Here is a 22,083-nt window from a genome sequence, read left to right as displayed (position 1 = left end):
ATGGAGAAGGAACAGGCTGCCAGAGTGGTGAGTATTTCCTTCTTTTATTGCCAAGGAATTTCTGAATTTAAATCTTTAAGCCCCTTTCACATTAGCTTTCCAATCAGGTCCACCTGGTGGGTGGACAGGTGTAGTTTGGCTTCCCTGCAAGGGTGGCGCCGTTTAGCGGACACCTTGCAGAGAGGGCAGAGGATAAGTGGTGAACTCAAGTTCCTCTGAGGCCTCAGTAGGCAAGGGGGGTCTGGCTGCATACTGAAGCTCTATTCTCGACAGGAAACATGTGACCTCGATTTCAACTTTTTCTTTAAATTAACTTTAATGTAACATGTCATCAGGGAAGAAGCTGCCTGATAGGACGTTGCTGTCCTGGCTGACTTTTGCGGCCATCTTTGGAGTGGGCAGGGCTAATTAACAGCACTGTCCCCATCGGGTTGGCACACATTTGTGTAGTGGGTAGGTCAGGGACAGAGCCCCCGCTGGTTAGGGACATATTAACTAGCGTAGGGACATGTTCCTGTGGAGGAGGGACAGAGTAGGGACTGACGCTGTGTCTTGGACAGTAGCTTATCTTCATTAGGGGCCCCATTGCTGGTCTGCCTTCCAGCTGCCTCCACTTTTGGATACTGTTGGGTGTTTACAGTGTGCACAGATATTCCTTGCCTGGTTCATTGAAAGTGCTAAGATCTGGTGTGGCCATGTCTGCAAATTCTGTATCTATACTTATCACGTTAATACACTTTACTGCATCAACTAGTCTCGTCTGAGTTCTCTTCCCCTGAGGGCAGTGAACCTGGGCTACGCATACAGGTGGACCTGATCAGAAGCTCTATGTAAGTCTATGGGCAGGCAGATGTAGATGTCTTACATAGTAGGCGAGGTTGAATAAAGACAATAGTCCATCCAATTCACCCTGTGTAGGTGTGTGTGGCCGTAATCATCTCACATACCCCTGAATGTTCTGATCCTTGAGATGTACGTCTAAGAGTCTTTTGAAAGCCACCATACTTCCCGCAGAAACCACCTCTTGTGGTAGAGAATTCCACAATCTTGTAGCTCTAACAGTCTGAGGCGTCCAGGTCTGGAAAAAAAAAAAGGAAAAGGTCTACCTCCTGTTCCACTTTTCTGGACCTAAACATGGCGGATTGCAGGTATCTGATCTAAATGGATGCAAGTTTGTTTACATCTGGCCACCCATAGATATAATATGGGTCTGGAAAGCACCGGTTTTTGAATGCATTGAGAGAACATGGATGTAAAAAAAGTGACATCCATTCCATTCTGCTCCAATTTAGCAAGGGATCTATTTAGGACCCCTTGCTGAACGGACCAGACGGCCTCCATGTGAAAGGGGCCCTAGAGGCCTGACAGAGTCTGTTTACCATTAAATGCACACTACGCTCAAACTTAAAAACTAAATCTGAGGTGCATTTAGGGAGAATAATCATCATTCTGAAGTGTTTGAGAGCAAGCATTGCTATATTACACTAGTTTAGTAATCTTAGAACAGAGATGTTTCCAAACACACCTCCTGAAGGCTCATTGATGTTTCTCACATACAGAAAGACTAATGAAACTAAAATGTCTGTACAAAGAAGTTTTTAATGTGATTAGTTATACCAGAAGTTGAGAGAAAAAGTTAAACAGCACAATTTTCAGGAACTATGCTCCCAGTGAACCTGCGAGGAGCTGCAAAAATTCTAGTCACCAGTATTGCCTCATGTTTTTCCTATAAATGACTTATGGCCTGAATACACATTTAGAATATCGCTCGATCATTCGACCACCGACTTTTGAAAAAGTATTTGTTGGTCGAAAACGTTGCCAACATACACGGTCCGAATATCGGCCGACCGTTGCCCGTCCACCATCGAAACAGTCGAATCGAAAAATATTTCCGGGCATGAGTGATGAGGTTATACAGATTTCAAATGAACGACCTCAACACCAACGTATAGAATATTGTTCATTCGCAAACGAGGCAACAGAATTTTTTTGGTTTTTCAAACTGTATTTTTCGTTCACAATATCGATACCGCTCATTGATGGCTGGGCATTAACGAGTAGAATATCAGCCGATCGCTCGCTGAACGGAAATTTTCGGCCGATTTTCTTATCGTGTATTCGGGCCATTACCATGCCATGTTCTGCTCTGTGTGTAGGTGATTGTCTCGTTAGAGGAGCAGGGCTTTGCTTTATCATGTTACACTTGATCCTCTTATGACTGGTGATCTAATGACTGGTGGAGTAATGATCACTTAGCAGCAGGAGAAGGGACGATCCTTATATAGCAGGTCCTCTGGTACAGCTATTAAGCAAGGAGAACCATAAGTAGCACAGTCATTACATCACTCATTACATCATCATTAAATCTTATTTCAAATCTCGTGAGACTTACATCCAGAGGCAGGTGTGCCTTAGCTGAGCCTTAGCAGTGGTCTCCAAACTGCAGGCCCATGCTCCCTTTGCTTACACTTATCTAGAGACACTATTCCTCCCACTGACACCAATGATGGGGCACTATTCCTCCCACTGACACCAATGATAGGGCACTATTCCTCCCACTGACACCAATGATGGGGTACCATTCCTCCCACTGATATCAATGATGGGGAACCATTCCTCCCCACTGATACCAATGAAGGGGAACCATTCCTCCCCACTGATACCAATGATGGGGCACTGTTCCTCCAACTGACACCAATGATGGGGCACTATTCCTCCCACTGACACTAATGATAGGGCACTGTTCCTCCCACTGACCCCAATGATAGGGCACTATTCCTCCCACTGACACCAATGATAGGGCACTATTCCTCCCACTGACACCAATGATGGGGTACCATTCCTCCCACTGATATCAATGATGGGGTACCATTCCTCTCGCTGATATCAATGATGGGGAACCATTCCTCCCCACTGATACCAATGATGGGGAACCATTCCTCCCCACTGATACCAATGATGGGGCACTGTTCCTCCAACTGACACCAATGATAGGGCACTATTCCTCCCACTGATATCAATGATGGGGTACCATTCCTCCCACTGATATCAATGATGGGGAACCATTCCTCCCCACTGATACCAATGATGGGGAACCATTCCTCCCCACTGATACCAATGATGGGGCACTGTTCCTCCAACTGACACCAATGATAGGGCACTATTCCTCCCACTGATATCAATGATGGGGAACCATTCCTCCCCACTGATACCAATGATGGGGAACCATTCCTCCCCACTGATACCAATGATGGGGCACTATTCCTCCCACTGACACCAATGATAGGGCACTATTCCTTCCACTGACCCCAATGAAAGGGCACTATTCCTCCAACTGACACCAATGATGGGGCACTTTCCTCCCACTGACACCAACGATGGGTCACCATTTCTTCCACTGATACCAACAGTGGGACATTATTCCTCCTCCTACTGACCACAGGTGCTATGTAATTTATTGACTCCCATTGACCACCTAAACGGAAAACGTGTCTACTCTCACTGATGCTGGGGCATTTATTACCCTCACTGGTCACAGTTAGGCTCACCTAAAGTCTGAAGGACAGTAAACTGACCCTTGTTGGGAAAGTTTGGAGACCCCTGCTCTATACCATAGCGGATATTGACTTTTTGAGTTCAGGTCTATTTTAGGAATTGTATATAAGCCAGGTTGATCCACCAGGAAGACTTGACTACCACTGGTACCTAAAGACTAGAAAGGAAAAAAGCATGCTCTGAAAGGTGGGCCACTGGAAGTTGGTAGACAACCAAGACAAGGATATTTAGGTAGGTAACTGTTGCCAATGGTGGGACATAGTTCTGGAGCACCCATGGAAATAAGGTCTCACCCATGAGCTATGAACAACATAATTTGTAGATCTTGCCTTTTTATGCCTTCCTCCCGATGAAGTGCCCATCCCTTGCTCTGTAGGTTGCAGAGTTTGACTTGTTGACTTGGGTCACAACTTCTTGTGTCTTTCATCTCTTAATTTAATTGCAGGGTAGAATGCTTGACATTGGGTATTTGCTTTTATCTCTAATGTCAGGTTTTAGAAGTCTTCAAAGACCAGCCTGACACATTTTCTTCAAAATTCACCCACCCTCCCCTCCAGTGTTACAAATGCTGAAATTCAACATGACAAGCCACTTCCACTTTGGACACCCATGTGTAAATTATTGAGTGGTCTGAATGACTCCTTTGTTGATTTATGGAGTAAGATTGTTGACAGATTGGTGCCAACTGTCCAGACCTGGATGAGGAGGGCTGGAATGTTTTAAATGATTTTTCTATTCATCTCTACTGATTAAAGTGGAACGCCAGAGAAACCTATCATGCTAGTTTGGAACCTTGGGTCTTTTTTACTTTCTGTGTCTTCATAGAGGAGATTCACTATCACTTTCTGTCCAAGTGACAACAGAATGGGAGGTGGAAATCTAAAGAATTTAAAGCGGGAGTAAACTCCCTTGTATGATTTCTACCTACAGGTAAGCCTATAATAAGGCGTACCTGTAGGCACAGTAAACATCTCCTAAACGTGCACCATTTAGGAGATATTTACTTTAGATGTGACGTCACTGGCGCATGTGCTCTGAAGGAAAGGCATACCCAGGGGAGGACTGGTGGAGGGGACAAGGGGGCAATTGCCCCCTAGGCCGCTGTGATTCCCCTTTAAAAAGGCTGCACTGCTTCTGCCACAGACATGCCTAAAGGATTATTGGTGAAGAGAAGTAAAAAGTCCCTGCTGCTGACCTACTGAGTGTGGGATGAAGACAAGAAAAAAGCCTACACTACCCACACGTGAAAATGCAAGCCAAGCCTGGGAGCCAGGGCCTTAAATAGGCTCTGCCTGACCCAAGATGGCCACCAGAGTCACATGGCGTGACAACATCCAATCGGATACCTTCCCTAGTGACCCAGAAAACTATAGAGGAACCTTGTTACTCTTAAGTTCCTCTCCAACTGCAATGACACTGCGTTTGAGTGCCACCTACAGTGGAGAAAATAGACTGCACCTGCCTACAAACTCAACAGGGAACATGAGCTTTGCTGATTGCTGAGCTAATAGTTGGCTCCATAGAGTATGTGACAGACCTCTCCTGAAAAAGACAAAAAAAAAAACCCCAAAGGTCCCATTTGACAGCTGCTGGAAGGTGACAGGTATTTCTACTCAGTCTGTATCTGCTTTAGAAAGAAAACCAACTAGAAGACATTATGCACCTTTTGCTTTGATGCATCTGCAATGCGTTACCACTTGCTGACTGCCAGCTGCATATATGTTGCTGCAGGCTGGCGCGGCTGTGTGAATCGCGACCTGCCCCCATTCACCAGCGGGGAAGCTGATTCACGGGACCGACAGCCGCCAATTTGCCGCCAGACACCCTAGATCGCTCCCCTTGGACAGAGAACGGCGGTCTGCTGTTGTAAACACAGCAGACCGTTGTTCTCTCATGAATCAATACAGAGCGCCCGTGATCCTCCTATTTAGGAACACAGGTCTCTGTGCTGATTCCACAAGCCCGTCCCCCTCACGGTTAGAAAACACCCCCTAGGCCAGTGATGCGAACCTTGGCACCCCAGATGTTTTGGAACTATATTTCCCATGATACTCATGCACTCTGCAGTGTAGTTAGGCATCATGGGAAATGTAGTTCCAAAACATCTGGGGTGCATCTGAGGTCACCATCACTGCCCTTGCGGGCGGATTTTACACAAACGGGCGGATTTTCTCACTCTTTCCCTGACGATCGGGGAAGAGCGGCGGTGATCGCCGTCTCTCTTCCTCCGGCCCAACTCCCGCTGTGTCTAAAGACAACGGGAGCGAGCCTCTGGCGCCGAGACAAGCAGGAGTCCAGAGACGTAGGTCTACGTCGCTGGACCCAGGGCTGCCACCTTGCTGCAGTAGCAGCAACGTGAGTAGTCTTAAAGTGGTTAAACAGACCACCTCCGATTCACGATATGCTTTGACCTGAGCCCTGCTGATTGTGACAGATCCTCATTAAAGGTGAACATTTTGTGTCTCTGCACAGGCTTGGTTATGTTTTACACTGTAGAACAGTCCCCTGTTCATTTAGTACTTTTACAATGATACATTAGGTCCCTATAATGTGCAGCAATATTAAATCCAATTACCCATGGCAACTGATCAGAAATGCTTTAAATTGTCTGTTTGTAACTTATGGGAGTAGAGTGGAAGTGGTGAGTATTGATTGCTGTTCCTTGCACGTCACATCACTGATTGCTTCTTCGGTGCTTTGTTAAATTGGACTTTGTTTCCTTTGTAAAGGTGGTATCTACAAGAAGATTGGGTATTACGACAGTACCAAGGACAACCTCTCTTGGTATAACAACGATAAGTGGATCGGTGAGTGTGATATATGGCCATGTACTGTATATAGCCTTTTCTATCCAACTCTCTCTTTCCATTTTCTTGCATGTGTCTTTTTCCTGGTGGTGTTGGCCTACCTTGAATGCCTGCACTCCTCTTTCCTTCAAGCGGTAGTAAACCACTGAAAAAAAAAAAAACAAAACAAAAAAAAAAAAAAAAACCTGCAAGACAATAGCATCAGCTAGCCATGAGGAGGGAGGTCCACCAGACCTTGTCCCCCATCAGGAGTCTTGCACCCGAGGAGTCAGGTCTTCCTCTTTGGGAAGCGACCATTGACACAACTTGTGAACTTTTTTGGTTCACATGGTGTTGAGTTTGTGCACACTGTGGGCTAATAAAATTAAAAAAAAGTATATATTTTTTGCCAACGAGAGTATCCAACTTGTTTTGGGGCTCACTATTCCCCCTTCCCAGTTGCAATTGCAGAAAAAAAGACTAGGTAGGACATTGGTCCAGGATGAAGTGGTTCACACATAGCTCTCAACTGTATCTGAGCACCAAAAACTGAAAAAGCTATTTCATTCATTTTTAATATTCAAAGCGAACTCGCCCATCCATCCATGTCTCCATGCTTTATTTTGTTGAGAAATTGCTTTGGATACACCCCCATAGCATTTCTAGCCTTGGCAATCCTGAGTAGGGGCAGTTGACTCATGTAGCATTCACTTCTCGGCCTTTTGGCTAAGATCAAGTGTAGTATCTGTTCTTCTCAGTTGGTATGGACCTTGATGGTTAGTATCGGCAGGGACTGAAATGAACCGGAGCCCCTGGACGTAACTGGGGGGGCGGGAAGTAGGTACTGTCAGAGAAAGCCGGATGGGTCCATTGGCTCCTGATTTGAATGGGATCCGCCCCTATCAGTTTGAAGGGAGCAAGAAAGCCGGTTCGTCATAGAAGCCGGTTAGTACTGCTCCTGGATGTAATTGGTAAGGAATTGGGATGGCGGTGGGAGGGCCTTTCCTCCTGGGTTGAATCTGGCCATGCAAAAGGCTTGTCCCCAGTTGAAGGCAGGCTCTCCCTAAGCTGTCTACGTTCCAAGCTTCCTGGTAGGGATGCCTGGGCTATGCTGGTCACTGAAATTCATCTCCTCTTAGCTCAGGCATGCAGGCAGGAGAGTGTGCTTAGCTGAGAAAACCCATCCTCCCCTCCTCCCAGGTGAAAGAAAAAGAAAATGCCCAAGCAGACTTCTGGGATGTATGACATTATTTTGGCCTAGGCCAGAAACCAGGAAGCAACTGAAGAAATGTAAAAAAGCTTAAAACGTGTATATATTACACCTTCCTATCCATTTGCTAATGCTATCAGCATAAGAAATAAAAATGGTTAATGTTGATTGAGAAAGTTTAGTTCCACTTCAGAAAGAATCTAGAAATATGTGTAGGAAAGCTCATCCAGGGTGGTCAGACAATCTGACAACCAAACCTTTCCCTGACCACCATGATTCTTTTTAACCACTTCATCCTCGTCCAGTGTGGCTCTTAGTCTTTTGTTCAGCAACTACAAGCCCTGATGAAGGGGGACAGAGAAGCCCCGAAATGTGTTGTATACAGGGCTTTTTTTCTCACAAAATAGGTGCAGGAACCCCTTTCCAAGTCACCCATTTTCTTGGACCCTACCCACCATTCCATTGTTTACCCCCTACCTACCTCCCAGTACTGCCCTTTTATAGAAAACAGAACCAAGTATCATTTAGTGGTGTTAAGTAATTATTTGGGAATATGGTAATGATAACAAGAAAAGCAGTAAAATAGATTCGCTGTAGGCAACAACAATATAGCCCCTCGCCAGCAACAATAGATTCCTCTAACAACAATGGACCACCCGCAACAAACTTTCCCCCCTAGCAACAATAGACTCCCAGCAACGACAACAGATCTCCCCGCAGCCAGCAACAATAGATCCCTCCCTTAACAGTAGATCTCTCCCAGCAAGAACTAACCTCCCCAGAAATATAAGACCCACCCCCAGCAACAGTAAGGGCCCCACCTGCAACCATAGACCTCCTCAGCAACAACAGAACCCCCTGCAAAAATAGACCACCTCCAGCTGGAATAAATCCCCCAGCAGCCAGCATTATTATGGCACTTTTCCACTGCAAGTACCGGCTCGGCTCTACTTGGCCCTGCTTGGCCAGGTTTGCTTTTCCACTGCTGGTACCGCATGGTACGGTATTGGAACGGTTCGGTACGGTACGGTATGGTTTGCTTTTCCCCTAAAGTAGTACTAAAGTTAAGTGGGTGGGATAACAATGATTCTCTGACCAATCAGTGGCTAGTAGTGACTGCATGCAAAGGATTGTGGGATATGGTACCGGTATGGTACCTCTCGGAACCACAAATGAGATGGTACTCTTTTTGAGAGCCGTACCGTTCGCTTCCATGCAGTGGAAAAGTGCCGCCGTACCGCACCATACCGAACCATTCCTACACCGTACCATGCCGTACCAGCAGTGGAAAAGCACAAAAGCGAGCCGAACCGTTCGGTTCCATGCAGTGGAAAAGCGCCATTAGACCCTGCAGCACACTCCAGCATCCCTTGCCATTACATACAATCAGTGCTGGAGGTGCCGGAACTGCGTTCCCACGTGTTCCCGCTGAAAAAAAGCCCTGGTTGTATATATCTGTGACTCTCATTTTGGAAAATAAAGACCAACTGGGCCTATCAAACTTTGTTGGCGCTCTCACTTCTTGAGGTTTCTTACTTGCATCCAGTGACAACTCCCTCCACCCTCTCCAATATCACATTGTATAACCCAATTATTTTTCAATTGTACCCTGACTGCACCTTCTCGGTCTCTTTCCAACATAATTAGGGGGTTCTCCTCCTGCTGACCACACCAAGGTGATCATCACCTTCCGCTACGTCTCTCAGAAGCTCTTCATTTCCGTCTCGGTTCTGGCCGGACTCGGCATACTCTTGGGTTTCGTCTGTCTGTCGTTCAACATCTACAATAGCCACGTCAGGTGAGAAGAATGCATGTACAATGTGTTGTATAAGTTGGTTAGGGATGTAAGAGCGGAGGAGGGGAAGGTAAGGGTGGATAGCATAGGAAGTATTGAGTGTATAAATGCAGGAAAGAATAAATACAGCTTAGATCAGCACAATTACAGTTGTGGTTTCCACCATATGGTGAATGCATTAGCAGCTGAATAGTAGAAAAACACCTCGGGGACCACTGAGGGTCTCTGATTCATAGACTCATCTTAGGTTCTTCTTCCTGTCTTGTGTCATGGTTCACTTTACTGACTCACTGACTCACTTCAGACCTTATATTAGGTCAGTGCTTAGTACAGGTTCACTTAAAGTACAATTAAAGTGGTTGTAAACCTCTGAAATGAACACTGAACAAAGCATATCCTTACTTGCTTGCCTCAATCCAAAGCACCTAGTTCGGTTTCTGGCTGCTGACTCCTTCATGGAGCCATTTCTGACTTGACGGCACCAAACAATCCCTAGAGAGGGTCCGTCCCCACTCAAGCACACAGCAGATGATTGACAGCCTCAGCTGTGCATGTTTCCCTATGAGACTGTGATGTTTCCCTACATTCCTTCCACTCAGGTCTCAGATTACACTTAGCCAGAGGCGTAACTAGAACCTTCAAGGTCCCGCTGCAAGAAACCATGAAGAGCCCCCCCCCCGGACCCCTGGCTGGGGCCCTTTCCTTCAAGCCTGGGGCTCTTCCCACTGATCCTGGGGCCCTTTACTCTCGTTGTGGGGCCCTATTTTACAGTCCCGTAATTATTATACAGGATTTATATAGCGCCAACAGTTTGCGCAACGCTTTACAGTGTGGGGGAAGACAATACAGTTACAGTACAATTCAAAAGAGGAGGAATCAGAGGGCCCTGTAATGGGACCCTTTCACAAGTTCTGCAGTGGGCCCCCTTCCTGCCATCTTGTGACCTCCCCTCGGTGGTGGAATGCCAGGGCCCGGTCGCAAATTTGAGACCTTTGCGATCCTGGAAGTTCACCCACAGGTATCAGTAGTTTTTATTTTTTGGTACTTTAATTGTATTATTTTTTTTATCATTTTATTTTTTTACAATGTCACTGACTATGACTCTGTCCTTTCAGAAAAGGAAGGAGCTGGTAGATTACATATTTACCGACCCCCTTCCTGGTTCTCTATTGTGACACATCCCCTGCATCAGCCGGCAGGAGAGAGGAGGGAGCACAGTGGGGGGGGGGAGACCAGGGGAGCACACAGGGGCCCAGAGACAGCAGAACACAAGTGAATTGGATAGGAGGAGTGGCGGGGGCAGCATACTGAGGAACCAATCTCCTCCATTTTCCTCCTGCAGCTACAGGAGGAAAAAGGAGGACAGTGATTTCTCTACATACTGCCCCCGCCGCTCCTCCTATCCAGGTGTACAGGGGAGCCGCACAGTCCCCTGGAGCATGGGGCCCGGTTGCAATTGCAACCCCTGTAGTTACACCCCTGCACTCAGCTCCCCTGCTCTATGCTGTGCAGTGCGTGATGTCAGATCCTCGCCCCCTGCTTGCTGGAGCTCAAAAATGCTGTGGAAATTCTGAATGGCTCTGGAGAAGTGAGGGCTGTAGACAAGCAGGTACAACTTATTTAGGATGATTTGCTATATCTCTGTGTATCACCTGACGATAGTCACTTCACTGGGTATATGTGAGAGTTTACAACCACTTTAAAGTAGAATATGCATAAATAAATTATTGACATGTCACAATATACTGTACAACATCATTTTTTAATATATTTTTTAATATGCGGGCTCTCGGTGGTTGGGCCTTTGCGTTGAGAGGTTGCGTATTTGCGTACCAATTTGCAGATACAGCTGCGCCAAGAGCGAGCACCCTGCACATTCCCGGCACAGTAACAGAAAGCCAATCATGGTGGTCACATGATCATAAACCCCACCCCACTTCACCGGTATCTGAAATCCCTTAAAGGGCCAGGAGGTGCCGGCTCCAAGGGGTAAAAAAAACATCCTTCAGCTCCAGTCTAGGGATTTTACCTAGTCTGATGTCATCAGTCTGATGCAGGCAGGGGGAAGCATTTCCCCAGTCCCCCCCCAGTAAGCAAACTGTACACCAGGGATCTCCAAACTACGGCCCTCCAGCTGTTGCGGAACTACACGTCCCATGATGCATTGTAAATGTGACATTCACAGATATGACTAGGCATGATGGGAATTGTAGTTCCTGAACAACTGGAGGGCCATAGTTTGGAGACCCCTGCTGTACACTGTAGCATTACAGAAAGCCACACGTTGGAGGCTGCAGCAGAGGCTATAGAGAAGAGTGGATAAAAGTATTGTCAGGGGGAGTGTTGTGATCCCTGCAAGAGGTAATAAACACATGAAAGTCATTCACTGACACATTACTTAGCATGCATCCACTTCAAATGAAAAAATGTCTGATGTCAGTTACACTTCCAATAGCTGTCAGACTGTATCAATGCTGAGACAAGGTCATCTGGAGCCCAGGGCGAACAAGCCAAACTGTGCCTCCCCCCCAAGATGTATTAGCAATATGTGTCAGCAAAAATCCCCCCACCCAAAAAAGAATTGAGCACTAAACTTAATTCTCACCCCCAAGGCATAAATGCCCCCTCCTCCTAGCACAAATATCCCCCCCCCCCAAAAAAAGTCCCCCTCCTAGCACAAATCCTCCACCCCTCAAATTTCCCCACCAAGCACAAATCCTCCCCCCTTCTCTAAATCCCCCTCTTTCCTTCCAGCACAAGTTCCTCTCCCCCAATCCCCCATCCTAGCCCAAATCCCCCCACAAATTTCCCCTTCTAGCAAAAATACCCCACAATCATCCCTAATAGCACAAATCCCCCCACCCTCAAAAAAAATTTCCCTTCTACCATATTACTTTGATAGAAAAAGAAAAAAAAATCCCCCTCCCAACACAAATCCCCCCCGCCTCTTCCCCCAAATCACCACTCCTAGCACATCTCCTCAAATTTGTCCTCCTATGATAATTATTACTCCCTGCTGCCCCCCCCCCCCCAAATTTACCTTTTCAACACAAATCCCCTCCAATCTTCTTGTGGTGCCCCCCACCTCACATAAAACTTCAGTGCCCAGGGCAGCTTTCCCTCCTGCCCACCCCTTGTCCTGGCCCTGGACTGTATTATAGGCACCATACAGTTTCTGATGTTACTGGGCAGGTGTTCCCATATTGTTGCCTTACCACAAATCAGAGTGGTCAATTGGCCAGGTCACATGCTGTCATACGGGGGTAGGGGTGTCTTATTAACACGCTTCAATTCTAATTTTATTTTAAATTTCTGAAAAGTAAAAATCCGGGTTCTCTGCCAGCAGATTGGGTGGGGGAGGGGGGATGCTGGCACAGTAAGAGTGGAGACCTTATGGTACTTCAGTGAAGCGTGTACTAAAAGATTCCGTATTCTATGCATAATTTATAATTATTTATATACACAAAGGTAACCCTCTTGATTCTTTAATATCAATGCGAATTGAGAACAATAGGCTGTTTGTGTTGATAATTGGTAGCCGGAGATCCTGAACACATTGCCACACTTATTCTATTGACTATCCTCTGCAAGACTCAGTTCTGTGCAAAGTGGAAGGTCTTAGAATTCACGCTAAAGTTCTAAGATATTATACCCCAAGATTGATCAGTCAATGCTGAAAAATGCTGAATGGTAACTTTAAATAATTAATTAATTGTAATTTAATTAATTCCCTACGCTGTTGCTCTTCCCCTGTCAAATTCTATTCCCAGCTCTGGTTGCCAGAAGTGTACGGACCATGCAGACAGCTCTCATGCTATCTGTCCTTTATTTAGGCATACTTTATATCAAAATCATTTACACCTCTGGTGCCCAACCTGTGGCCCGAGGGCTGCATGCAGCCCTTTGGTGCATGATGTGTGGCCCCTAGCAGTCAGAAACATTGATTAGGGAAATAGCAGTGATGCCTACTAGCCTCATGTAACATCTTCCCAGTTTCACATTGTCTTCTGCAGCATATCCCCAGCCAAAAACATAGCATGTCCTCATGCTCTGACCCTCATTTCCTCCATTTGTTAGGTCTGCAGTTTCTGACAGTCCTCTCAAGCATTAGCATTACATTTATCAAACAATAGGTGCGGTCCTTTGGTGATTGCAGGGGCCGCATTTGAGGCTCCCTTTAGCTCATAAGTTAACAACCACTGATTCACAGTATTGTCCCAACTGTCACTGCCAGACGTCATGGTGGCATGACGCTGTGGGGCCTCGTCAGACTTTTACTGAATTATAGTTACGCCCCTGACTCCAATTAGTAATCACGACATCTCCGGCGATTATGCCGGTCTCCGGTCTCTGCAGCTTATTATATAGCCATTAGGGGCGTGGCCGCCAGATGACGTCATCGGGAGGCGGCTCTTAGGCGGCTTGCCAAAAAGGCAGCCTAGCATCCTTCCATTGCTAGGGTGCAGGCAGCTTGTCAAGGAAGCAGCCTAGCATCCTTCCATTGCTAGAGTGCAAAGAACTTGTCTAGGAAGCAGCCTTGCATCCTTCCATTGCTAGGGCACAGGCGGCTTGTCAGTGGAAGTGGCCAAGCATCCTTCCATTGCTAGGGCGTAGCTGGCTTGCCAAGAAAGTGGTCTAGCATCCTTTCATTGCTATAGCGCAGCTGGCTTGTCAAGGAAACAGCCTAGCTACCTGTCATTGCTCGGGTGCAGGCGGCTTTCTAAGGAAACGGCCTAGCATCCTTCCATTGCTAGGGCGCAGCTGGCTTGTCAAGGAAATGGCCTAGCTACTATCCATTGCTAGGGTGCAGGGGGCTTGTCAAGGAAATGGCCTAGCTACCTTCCATTGCTAGGGCACAGGCGGCTTGTCAAAAAGGCAGGCTAGCATCCTTCCATTGCTGGGGTGTAGGCAGCTTGTCAAGGAAGAGGCCTAACATCCTTCCATTGCTAGAGTGCAAAGAGCTTGTCTACTAAGTAGCCTTGCATCCTTCCATTGCTAGGGCGCAGCTGGCTTGCCAATAAAGTGGCCTAGTATCCTTCCATTGCTAGGGCGCAGCTGGCTTGTCAAGAAAATGGCCTAGCCTCCTTGCATTGCTAGGAAGCAGCCGGCTTGTCAAGAAAGCAGCCCAGCATCCTTCCATTACTATGGTGCAGGCGACTTGTCAAGGAAGCGGTCTAGCATCCTTTCATTGCTAGGGTGCAGGCGGCTTGTCAAGAAAAAGGCCTAGCTTCCTTCCATTGCTAGAGCACAGGCGGCCTTTCAATTCTTCTATTGCTAGGGTGCAGGGGGTTTGTCAAGGAAGCAGCCTTGCATTCTTCTATTGCTAGGGCTCTGGTGACTTGTTAAGAAAGCAGCCTTGCATCCTTCCATTGCTAGGGCGCAGGTGGCTTGTCAAGGAAGCTGCCTAGTATCCTTCCATTGTCGGGGTGCAGGCAGCTTGTCAAGAAAGCGGCAAAGCATTCTTTCATTGCTGGGGCGCAGGTGGCTTGTGAAGGAAGCTGCCTAGCATCCTTTTCTTGCTATGGTGCAGGTGGCTTGTCAAAGAAGCGGCCTAGCATCCTTCAACAGCTAGGGCACAGGTAGCTTTTCAAGAAAGCAGTCTAGCATCCTTCAATAGCTAGGGCGCAGGAGGCTTGTTAAGAAAGCAGCCTTGCATCCTTCCATTGCTATGGCCCAGGTGGCTTGTCAAGGAAGCTGCCTAGTATCCTTCCATTGCCAGTGTGCAGGTGGCTTGTCAAGAAAGTGGCATAGCATCCGTCCATTGCTAGGGCGCAGGTGGCTTGTCAAGGAAGCTGCCTAGCATCCTTTTATTGCTAGGATGCAGGCAGCTTGTCAAGGAAGCGGCCTAGCATCTTGTGTTGCTAGGACTCAGGCAGCTTTTGGTAGCATGCCGGCAGCTGCTCAGAGAAGCCACCTAGTTTCTTCTGTTACCAGGACGCAGGCTTCTTCTGTTGCTAAGACAAAGGCATCTCTTGTCTTCCAATAGAGTTTTTTTTTTGTGCGGCTGTGTCCATGACTTTTAAGCAGGATAGCGCAGGTCTAGGTGAAGTTTTCAAGATCACTAAACCCTGGCTCTCTCTTTTTCCTTCAGGTACATCCAAAATTCACAGCCACACCTAAACGACGTTACAGCAGCAGGATGCATACTGGCTCTCGCTGCCGTCTTCCCACTTGGTCTGGATGGGCATCACATAGAGACATGGCACTTCCCCTTAGTGTGCCAGGTGAGCTAATACCAGCCTGCAGGAGACTTTCAGAATACACATGGCAGGTGTCATGTATTATTTTGCTTCTTATGCCTCTTATCTTCTCTTTATGCTCCGCTCTCCTGTCTATCGTTGGTTTGGCCACATCATCCAGGCTCGACTCTGGCTTCTGGGACTTGGCTTCAGCTTGGCCTATGGCAGTATGTTTACCAAAATCTGGTGGATCCATACGGCGTTTACCAAGAAAGACGACAAGAAGGAGAGGAGGAAGGTAGGCTGGGAAACTTTGTTAAATGGTGTGTGGGAAACCGTGGAAATCCCGTTTTGTGTTTGAAGGCACTTACTGGCTTTCTTTAATTTCTGGCCTCTGACAATGGATTGAACTGGGAATCACAATGATTAAAAAAAAAGCAAAAATCATTATTGGATACATTGTACGGATTGTTATATACTAGTGTCTTGTTTTCTTGCTGGGCAGACAAATATTCTTTTTTGGTTTTTGGCTGAAACTCTATGAACATATTGACTTGTGAATCACGTTGATCTTTTGGTGGCCTCTTGCATCTACATGCTGCTGTATTGAAACTAGAGATGTGCAGGATGGAAAAAATTGTTTGGTTTCTTTTTCGGATAAGTTCCTTAAAGGGTAACTCCACTTTCCTGGGAAAGAAAATAGCAAATAAAGAAAAAACAATATAGCGTATACAATTGCGACACAAATCATATTGTAATTGAATGTTATTAAAAATGACCTTTCCTTTTCAATCTGCAGCTGTTGTAATTTTCTGAAAATGCAATGCAATATGGCCACCTGGAGCTGTTCTGTACACAGAATTTATACTGACCACACCCCAGAAACATAATGTCCTGCTTGTGTGATTGGCTCACCAATTTTCACAGAAGTCTGCCTAAGATACAAGTCAGATTTCCGGCATCCCCTGCAATAAAAATTTAATTTTTGGTGAGATATTCCCAATAGGAACACATCTAAAGGGATGCAGGCCCAGCAGCTTCCCTCATTAGAGCCCTGCAGCTGCCACACCTGATAGATAATTATGAAACCACTCCCATTTCACCCACTCAGCACAGAGGCACAGAGGAACAAACAATGATTTTTTATGAATAACAAAAGGTAGGAATCTGCAACAAAGTTTGTTAAAATCCTTGTAATGTACAGAGATCACCCAGAGGGGAATGTTTTTTTCCTCAACAAAAGTGGAGTTACGCTTTAAGTTAATTATTTAATTTTATCTTATTTGTTATGTTAGAATGATCCCTAAACGGAATTGTGTATATTTGTTATTTGCAAATCGATTCAAATTTTAAATGGGAAAATTAGAATTTTTAAATTTTTATTCTCTACTCTACTCCTACTCCTACTTCTACTCCTACTCCTAATCCTACTCCTACTCTACTCCTACTCCTTCTCTACTCCTACTCTATTACTACTCCTACTCTACTCCTTCTCTACTCCTACTCCTACTTCTACTCCTACTCCTTCTCTACTCCTACTCTACTCCTACTCCTACTTCTACTCCTACTCCTACTCCTTCTCTACTCCTACTCTACTCCTACTCCTACCCTACTCCTTCTCCTACTCTACTCCTTCTCTACTCCTACTCTACTCCTACTCCTACCCTACTCCTTCTCCTACTCTACTCCTTCTCTACTCCTACTCCTACTCCTACTCTACTCCTACTTCTACTCCTACTCCTACTCCTACTCTACTCCTACTCCTTCTCTACTCCTACTCTATTACTACTCCTACTCTACTCCTTCTCTACTCCTACTCTACTCCTACTCTACTCCTACTCTACTCCTACTTCTACTCCTACTCCTTCTCTACTCCTACTCTACTCCTACTCTACTCCTTCTCCTACTCTACTCCTTCTCTACTCCTTCTCTACTCCTACTCTACTCCTACTCCTTCTCTACTCCTACTCCTACTCTACTCCTACTTCTACTCCTACTCCTAATCCTACTCCTACTCCTACTCTACTCCTACTCCTTCTCTACTCCTACTCTATTACTACTCCTACTCTACTCCTTCTCTACTCCTACTCTACTCCTACTCCTACTCTACTCCTACTCTACTCCTACTCTACTCCTACTTCTACTCCTACTCCTTCTCTACTCCTACTCTACTCCTACTCCTACTCTACTCCTTCTCCTACTCTACTCCTTCTCTACTCCTACTCTACCCCTACTCCTTCTCTACTCCTACTCCTACTCTACTCCTACTTCTACTCCTACTCCTACTCTACTCCTTCTCTACTCCTACTCTGCTCCTACTTCTACTCCTACTTCTACTCCTATTCCTACTCCTACTCCTATTCCTACTCCTTTTCTACTCCTACTCCTTCTCTACTCCTACTCTACTCCTACTTCTACTCCTACTCCTTCTCTACTCCTACTCCTTCTCTACTCCTACTCCTATTCCTACTCTACTCCTACTCCTACTCCTACTCTACACCTACTCCTATTCATACTCCTTCTCTACTCCTACTCTACTCCTTCTCTACTCCTACTCCTACTCTACTCCTACTTCTACTCCTACTCCACTCCTACTCTACTCCTACTCTTACTCTACTCCTACTCCTTCTCTACTCCTACTCTACTTCTACTCCTACTCTACTCCTACTCTACTCCTACTCTACTCCTACTTCTACTCTACTCCTACTCCTACTCTACTCCTACTTTACTCCTACTCCTACTCCACTTCTACTCTACTCTACTACTCTACTCTACTCTTACTCTACTCCTACTCTTACTCTACTCCTACTCCACTTCTACTCTACTCTACTCTACTCTACTCCTACTCCTACTCCTACTCCTACTCCTACTCCTACTCCTACTCCTACTCCTACTCTTACTCTTACCATTACTCTTACTCTTACTCTTACTCTTACTCCTACTCTACTCTACTCTCTTCAGTTCTTGTATTATTCCATTCTTTTCTATTCTTTTATTTTCCATTTTAATCTATTCTATTCCTTTCTATTCTATTAAGCAGCCTAAGTAGGAATCATCATCTTATTTCACTTTTATCACTGTATTTATTGCAATATGTTTCCATTTCGAATTGAAATTTATTTTTGAATTCAAAATCATTTTCAAATTCAAATTTGAATGCATTTTCGAATTCTTAGTCAGATATCCTCTACTTTTTGAGGAGACCGAGGTCCTTTAACATCTGCCGGACGATGCTGAAGATGTTTTATAAGTCTGTGGTGGCCGCGCTTTCCTTTATTCAGTGGCATGCTGGGTAAGCAGGCTTAGGGTGTCCGACACCAACAGACTTAACAAACTCATTCGCAGGGCCAGTGATGTTGTTGGATTGAAATTGGAGTCTTTTAAAACAGTGTTGGAGAAGAGAATGTTGTTCAAGTTCCGTTTAATCTTGGAAAACTTCTCACACCCACTCCACAATACGCTGGTCAGTCTGCGGAGTATTATCAGTCACAGATCGTTACAACTACGATGCACCACAGAGCAACACAGGAAATCATTTTTGCCCGTGGCCATCAAGTTATTTAATTCTTCTCTGTGAGGGCTGGAGGTGAAGATTTTATTCTGGTTTAGGATAAGGATTTTGTGTTGTTTTTATAGTAGGTTGGTATTGTGTTGGTTATTATTTGGGGCAGTGTTAGAGAAAGTGGTTTATTATTTGCATTTGGTAGTTTGATTGTCTGTTTTTTTAATCTGTTATTTATTCTATGTTATGTTTTAATTGAACGTTTTATTTGTAGTGTAGTTTTAATTTGTTTTATTTGGTGCCAATGGCTGTTATTGGTATTTTTTTTTGTATCTTGTTCAGGTTATTGTTGTGATCTTGTGTTGTCTTTCCTTAGTGTGTCTGTGTTGCAACAATTTCCCTTTGGGATTATTAAAGTATTCTGTATTCTGTATTTCGTTTCGTTATCATTTTGGATTTTATAAAATTCTTTACTGTTGTGATTCCGAAATTCGGACCTGGACTGGACAGTCCTATGAAATGATTTTATTTTGATCCTGTATGATTTTTCACATCCTTTTGGACTTTTTATTAAGTTTTTTACAACTGTTCACATTCTATTAACACGTAGACTGAAAATGTTTCTTTTTATATTTCTATATTGTTATCGCTTTATTCGTGGATTGTTCACATTCTCTAAGGCTCCATTCACACCTGGGCGTTTTCAGCTCCAAAAACGCTCAAAAGAAACGCTTCCAAAACGCCCAACAAGTAAAACCCCATTCATTTAAATGGCCCCTGTTCACATCTGAGCGTTTTGCAAAATGCCTGTAGCTGAAAAAAGTACATGAGCTTCTTTTTGGGCTGATTACCAGCGTTTTTGATAGATGTCAATCGCGGTAAAATCGCGGTAAAAATCGCGGTAAAAATCGCTACGCTCAAGTGTGAATGCAGCCTTAATGAATTTAGAATATATTTTTTTTATTAATTACTAAATGGTATATTGCTGTAGTGTGGGTGTTTTATGTAATAGGGAGAACCCACCTGGTTATATTGAGAGATCCAGTGGGCAACTCTCAGCGACAAGTGCATTATTAAAGTCCACGAGATTCATTAATTGGATTATACATAAACTTGAGATTGGTTGTGGTACTGTATACCATGTTTAGGTATATAGATACAATGTTATTGAAATGTAATGTTATATATACAGTGGGTACGGAAAGTATTCAGACCCCCTTAAATTTTTCACTCTTTGTTATATTGCAGCAATTTGCTAAAATCATTTAAGTTCATTCTTCTTCCTCATGAATGTACACATAGCACCCCATACTGACAGAAAAACACAGAATTGTTGACATTGTTGCAGATTTATTAAAAAAGAAAAACTGAAATATCACATGGTCCTAAGTATTCAGACCCTTTGCTGTGACACTCATATATTTAACTCAGGCGCTTTCCATTTCTTCTGATCATCCTTGAGATAGTTCTACACCTTCATTTGAGTCCAGCTGTGTTTGATTATACTGATTGGACTTGATTAGGAAAGCCACACACCTGTCTATATAAGACCTTCCAGATCACAATGCATGTCAGAGCAAATGAGAATCATGAGGTCAAAGGAACTGCCTGAAGAGCTCAGAGACAGAATTGTGGCAAGGCACAGATCTGGCCAAGGTTACAAAAAGATTTCTGCTGCACTTAAGGTTCCTAAGAGCACAGTGGCCTCCATAATCCTCAAATGGAAGACGTTTGGGACGACCAGAACCCTTCCTAGAGCTGGCCGTCCGGCCAAACTGAGCTATCGGGGGAGAAGAGCCTTGGTGAGAGAGGTAAAGAAGAACCCAAAGATCACTGTGGCTGAGCTCCAGAGATGCAGTCAGGAGATGGGAGAAAGTTGTAGAAAGTCAACCATCACTGCAGCCCTCCACCAATCGGGCTTTATGGCAGAGTGGCCCGACGGAAGCCTCTCCTCAGTGTAAGACACATGAAAGCCCGCATGGAGTTTGCTAAAAAACACCTGAAGGACTCCAAGATGGTGAGAAATAAGATTCTCTGGTCTGATGAGACCAAAATAGAACTTTTTGGCCTTAATTCTAAGCGGTATGTGTGGAGAAAACCAGGCACTGCTCATCACCTGTCCAATACAGTCCCAACAGTGAAGCATGGTGGTGGCAGCATCATGCTGTGGGGTGTTTTTCAGCTGCAGGGACAGGACGACTGGTTGCAATCGAGGGAAAGATGAATGCGGCCAAGTACAGGGATATCCTGGACAAAAACCTTCCCCAGAGTGCTCTGGACCTCAGACTGGGCCGAAGGTTTACCTTCCAACAAGACAATGACCCTAAGCACACAGCTAAAATAATGAAGGGGTGGCTTCACAACAACTCCGTGACTGTTCTTGAATGGCCCAGCCAGAGCCCTGACTTAAACCCAATTGAGCATCTCTGGAGAGACCTAAAAATGGCTGTCCACCAACGTTTACCATCCAACCTGACAGAACTGGAGAGGATCTGCAAGGAGGAATTGCAGAGGATCCCCAAATCCAGGTGTGAAAGACTTGTTGCATCTTTCCCAAAAAGACTCCTGGCTGTATTAGATCAAAAGGGGGCTTCTACTAAATACTGAGCAAAGGGTCTGAATACTTAGGACCATGTGATATTTCAGTTTTTCTTTTTTAATAAATCTGCAACAATGTCAACAATTCTGTGTTTTTCTGTCAGTATGGGGTGCTATGTGTACATTCATGAGGAAGAAGAATGAACTTAAATGATTTTAGCAAATGGCTGCAATATAAAAAAGAGTGAAAAATTTAAGGGGGTCTGAATACTTTCCGTACCCACTGTATATATATATATATATATATATATATATATATATATATATATATATATATATATATATGAAATAGGGTGCAACAAATACAGCTTACATGAACCAATTTGTAACACTAGCGGCGCTAAAACATAAATATTATAAATAATAAGTGCTTAAAAGATAATGGCTGGAAATAGTAAAAAACTAAAATATTCAAAGTCCATCAGTGGTCAAAACTCCTGCTGATGTGAAGGTAA

At 44.9% G+C, this 22,083-nt stretch overlaps 1 protein-coding gene across 1 annotated transcript in view; it reads left to right on the top strand.

Moving 5' to 3' along the window:
- GABBR1 (gamma-aminobutyric acid type B receptor subunit 1) overlaps window positions 1-22,083 on the top strand; it is a 330,834-nt gene that overhangs the window by 185,650 nt on the left and 123,101 nt on the right. Inside the window, exons 15-18 of the mRNA XM_082263684.1 lie at window positions 6,288-6,365; window positions 9,202-9,352; window positions 15,441-15,573; window positions 15,710-15,826. Of these exons, the coding sequence (XP_082119810.1) occupies window positions 6,288-6,365; window positions 9,202-9,352; window positions 15,441-15,573; window positions 15,710-15,826 (479 nt within the window). The remainder of the gene's footprint in view (window positions 1-6,287; window positions 6,366-9,201; window positions 9,353-15,440; window positions 15,574-15,709; window positions 15,827-22,083) is intronic.

The sequence above is a fragment of the Pelophylax lessonae genome (assembly GCF_965119305.1).
Source record: "Pelophylax lessonae genome assembly, chromosome: 7".
Taxonomy (NCBI): domain Eukaryota; kingdom Metazoa; phylum Chordata; class Amphibia; order Anura; family Ranidae; genus Pelophylax; species Pelophylax lessonae.
The sequence above is the reverse complement of the archived record's forward strand: the minus strand, read 5'-3'. Positions and strand labels throughout refer to the sequence as shown.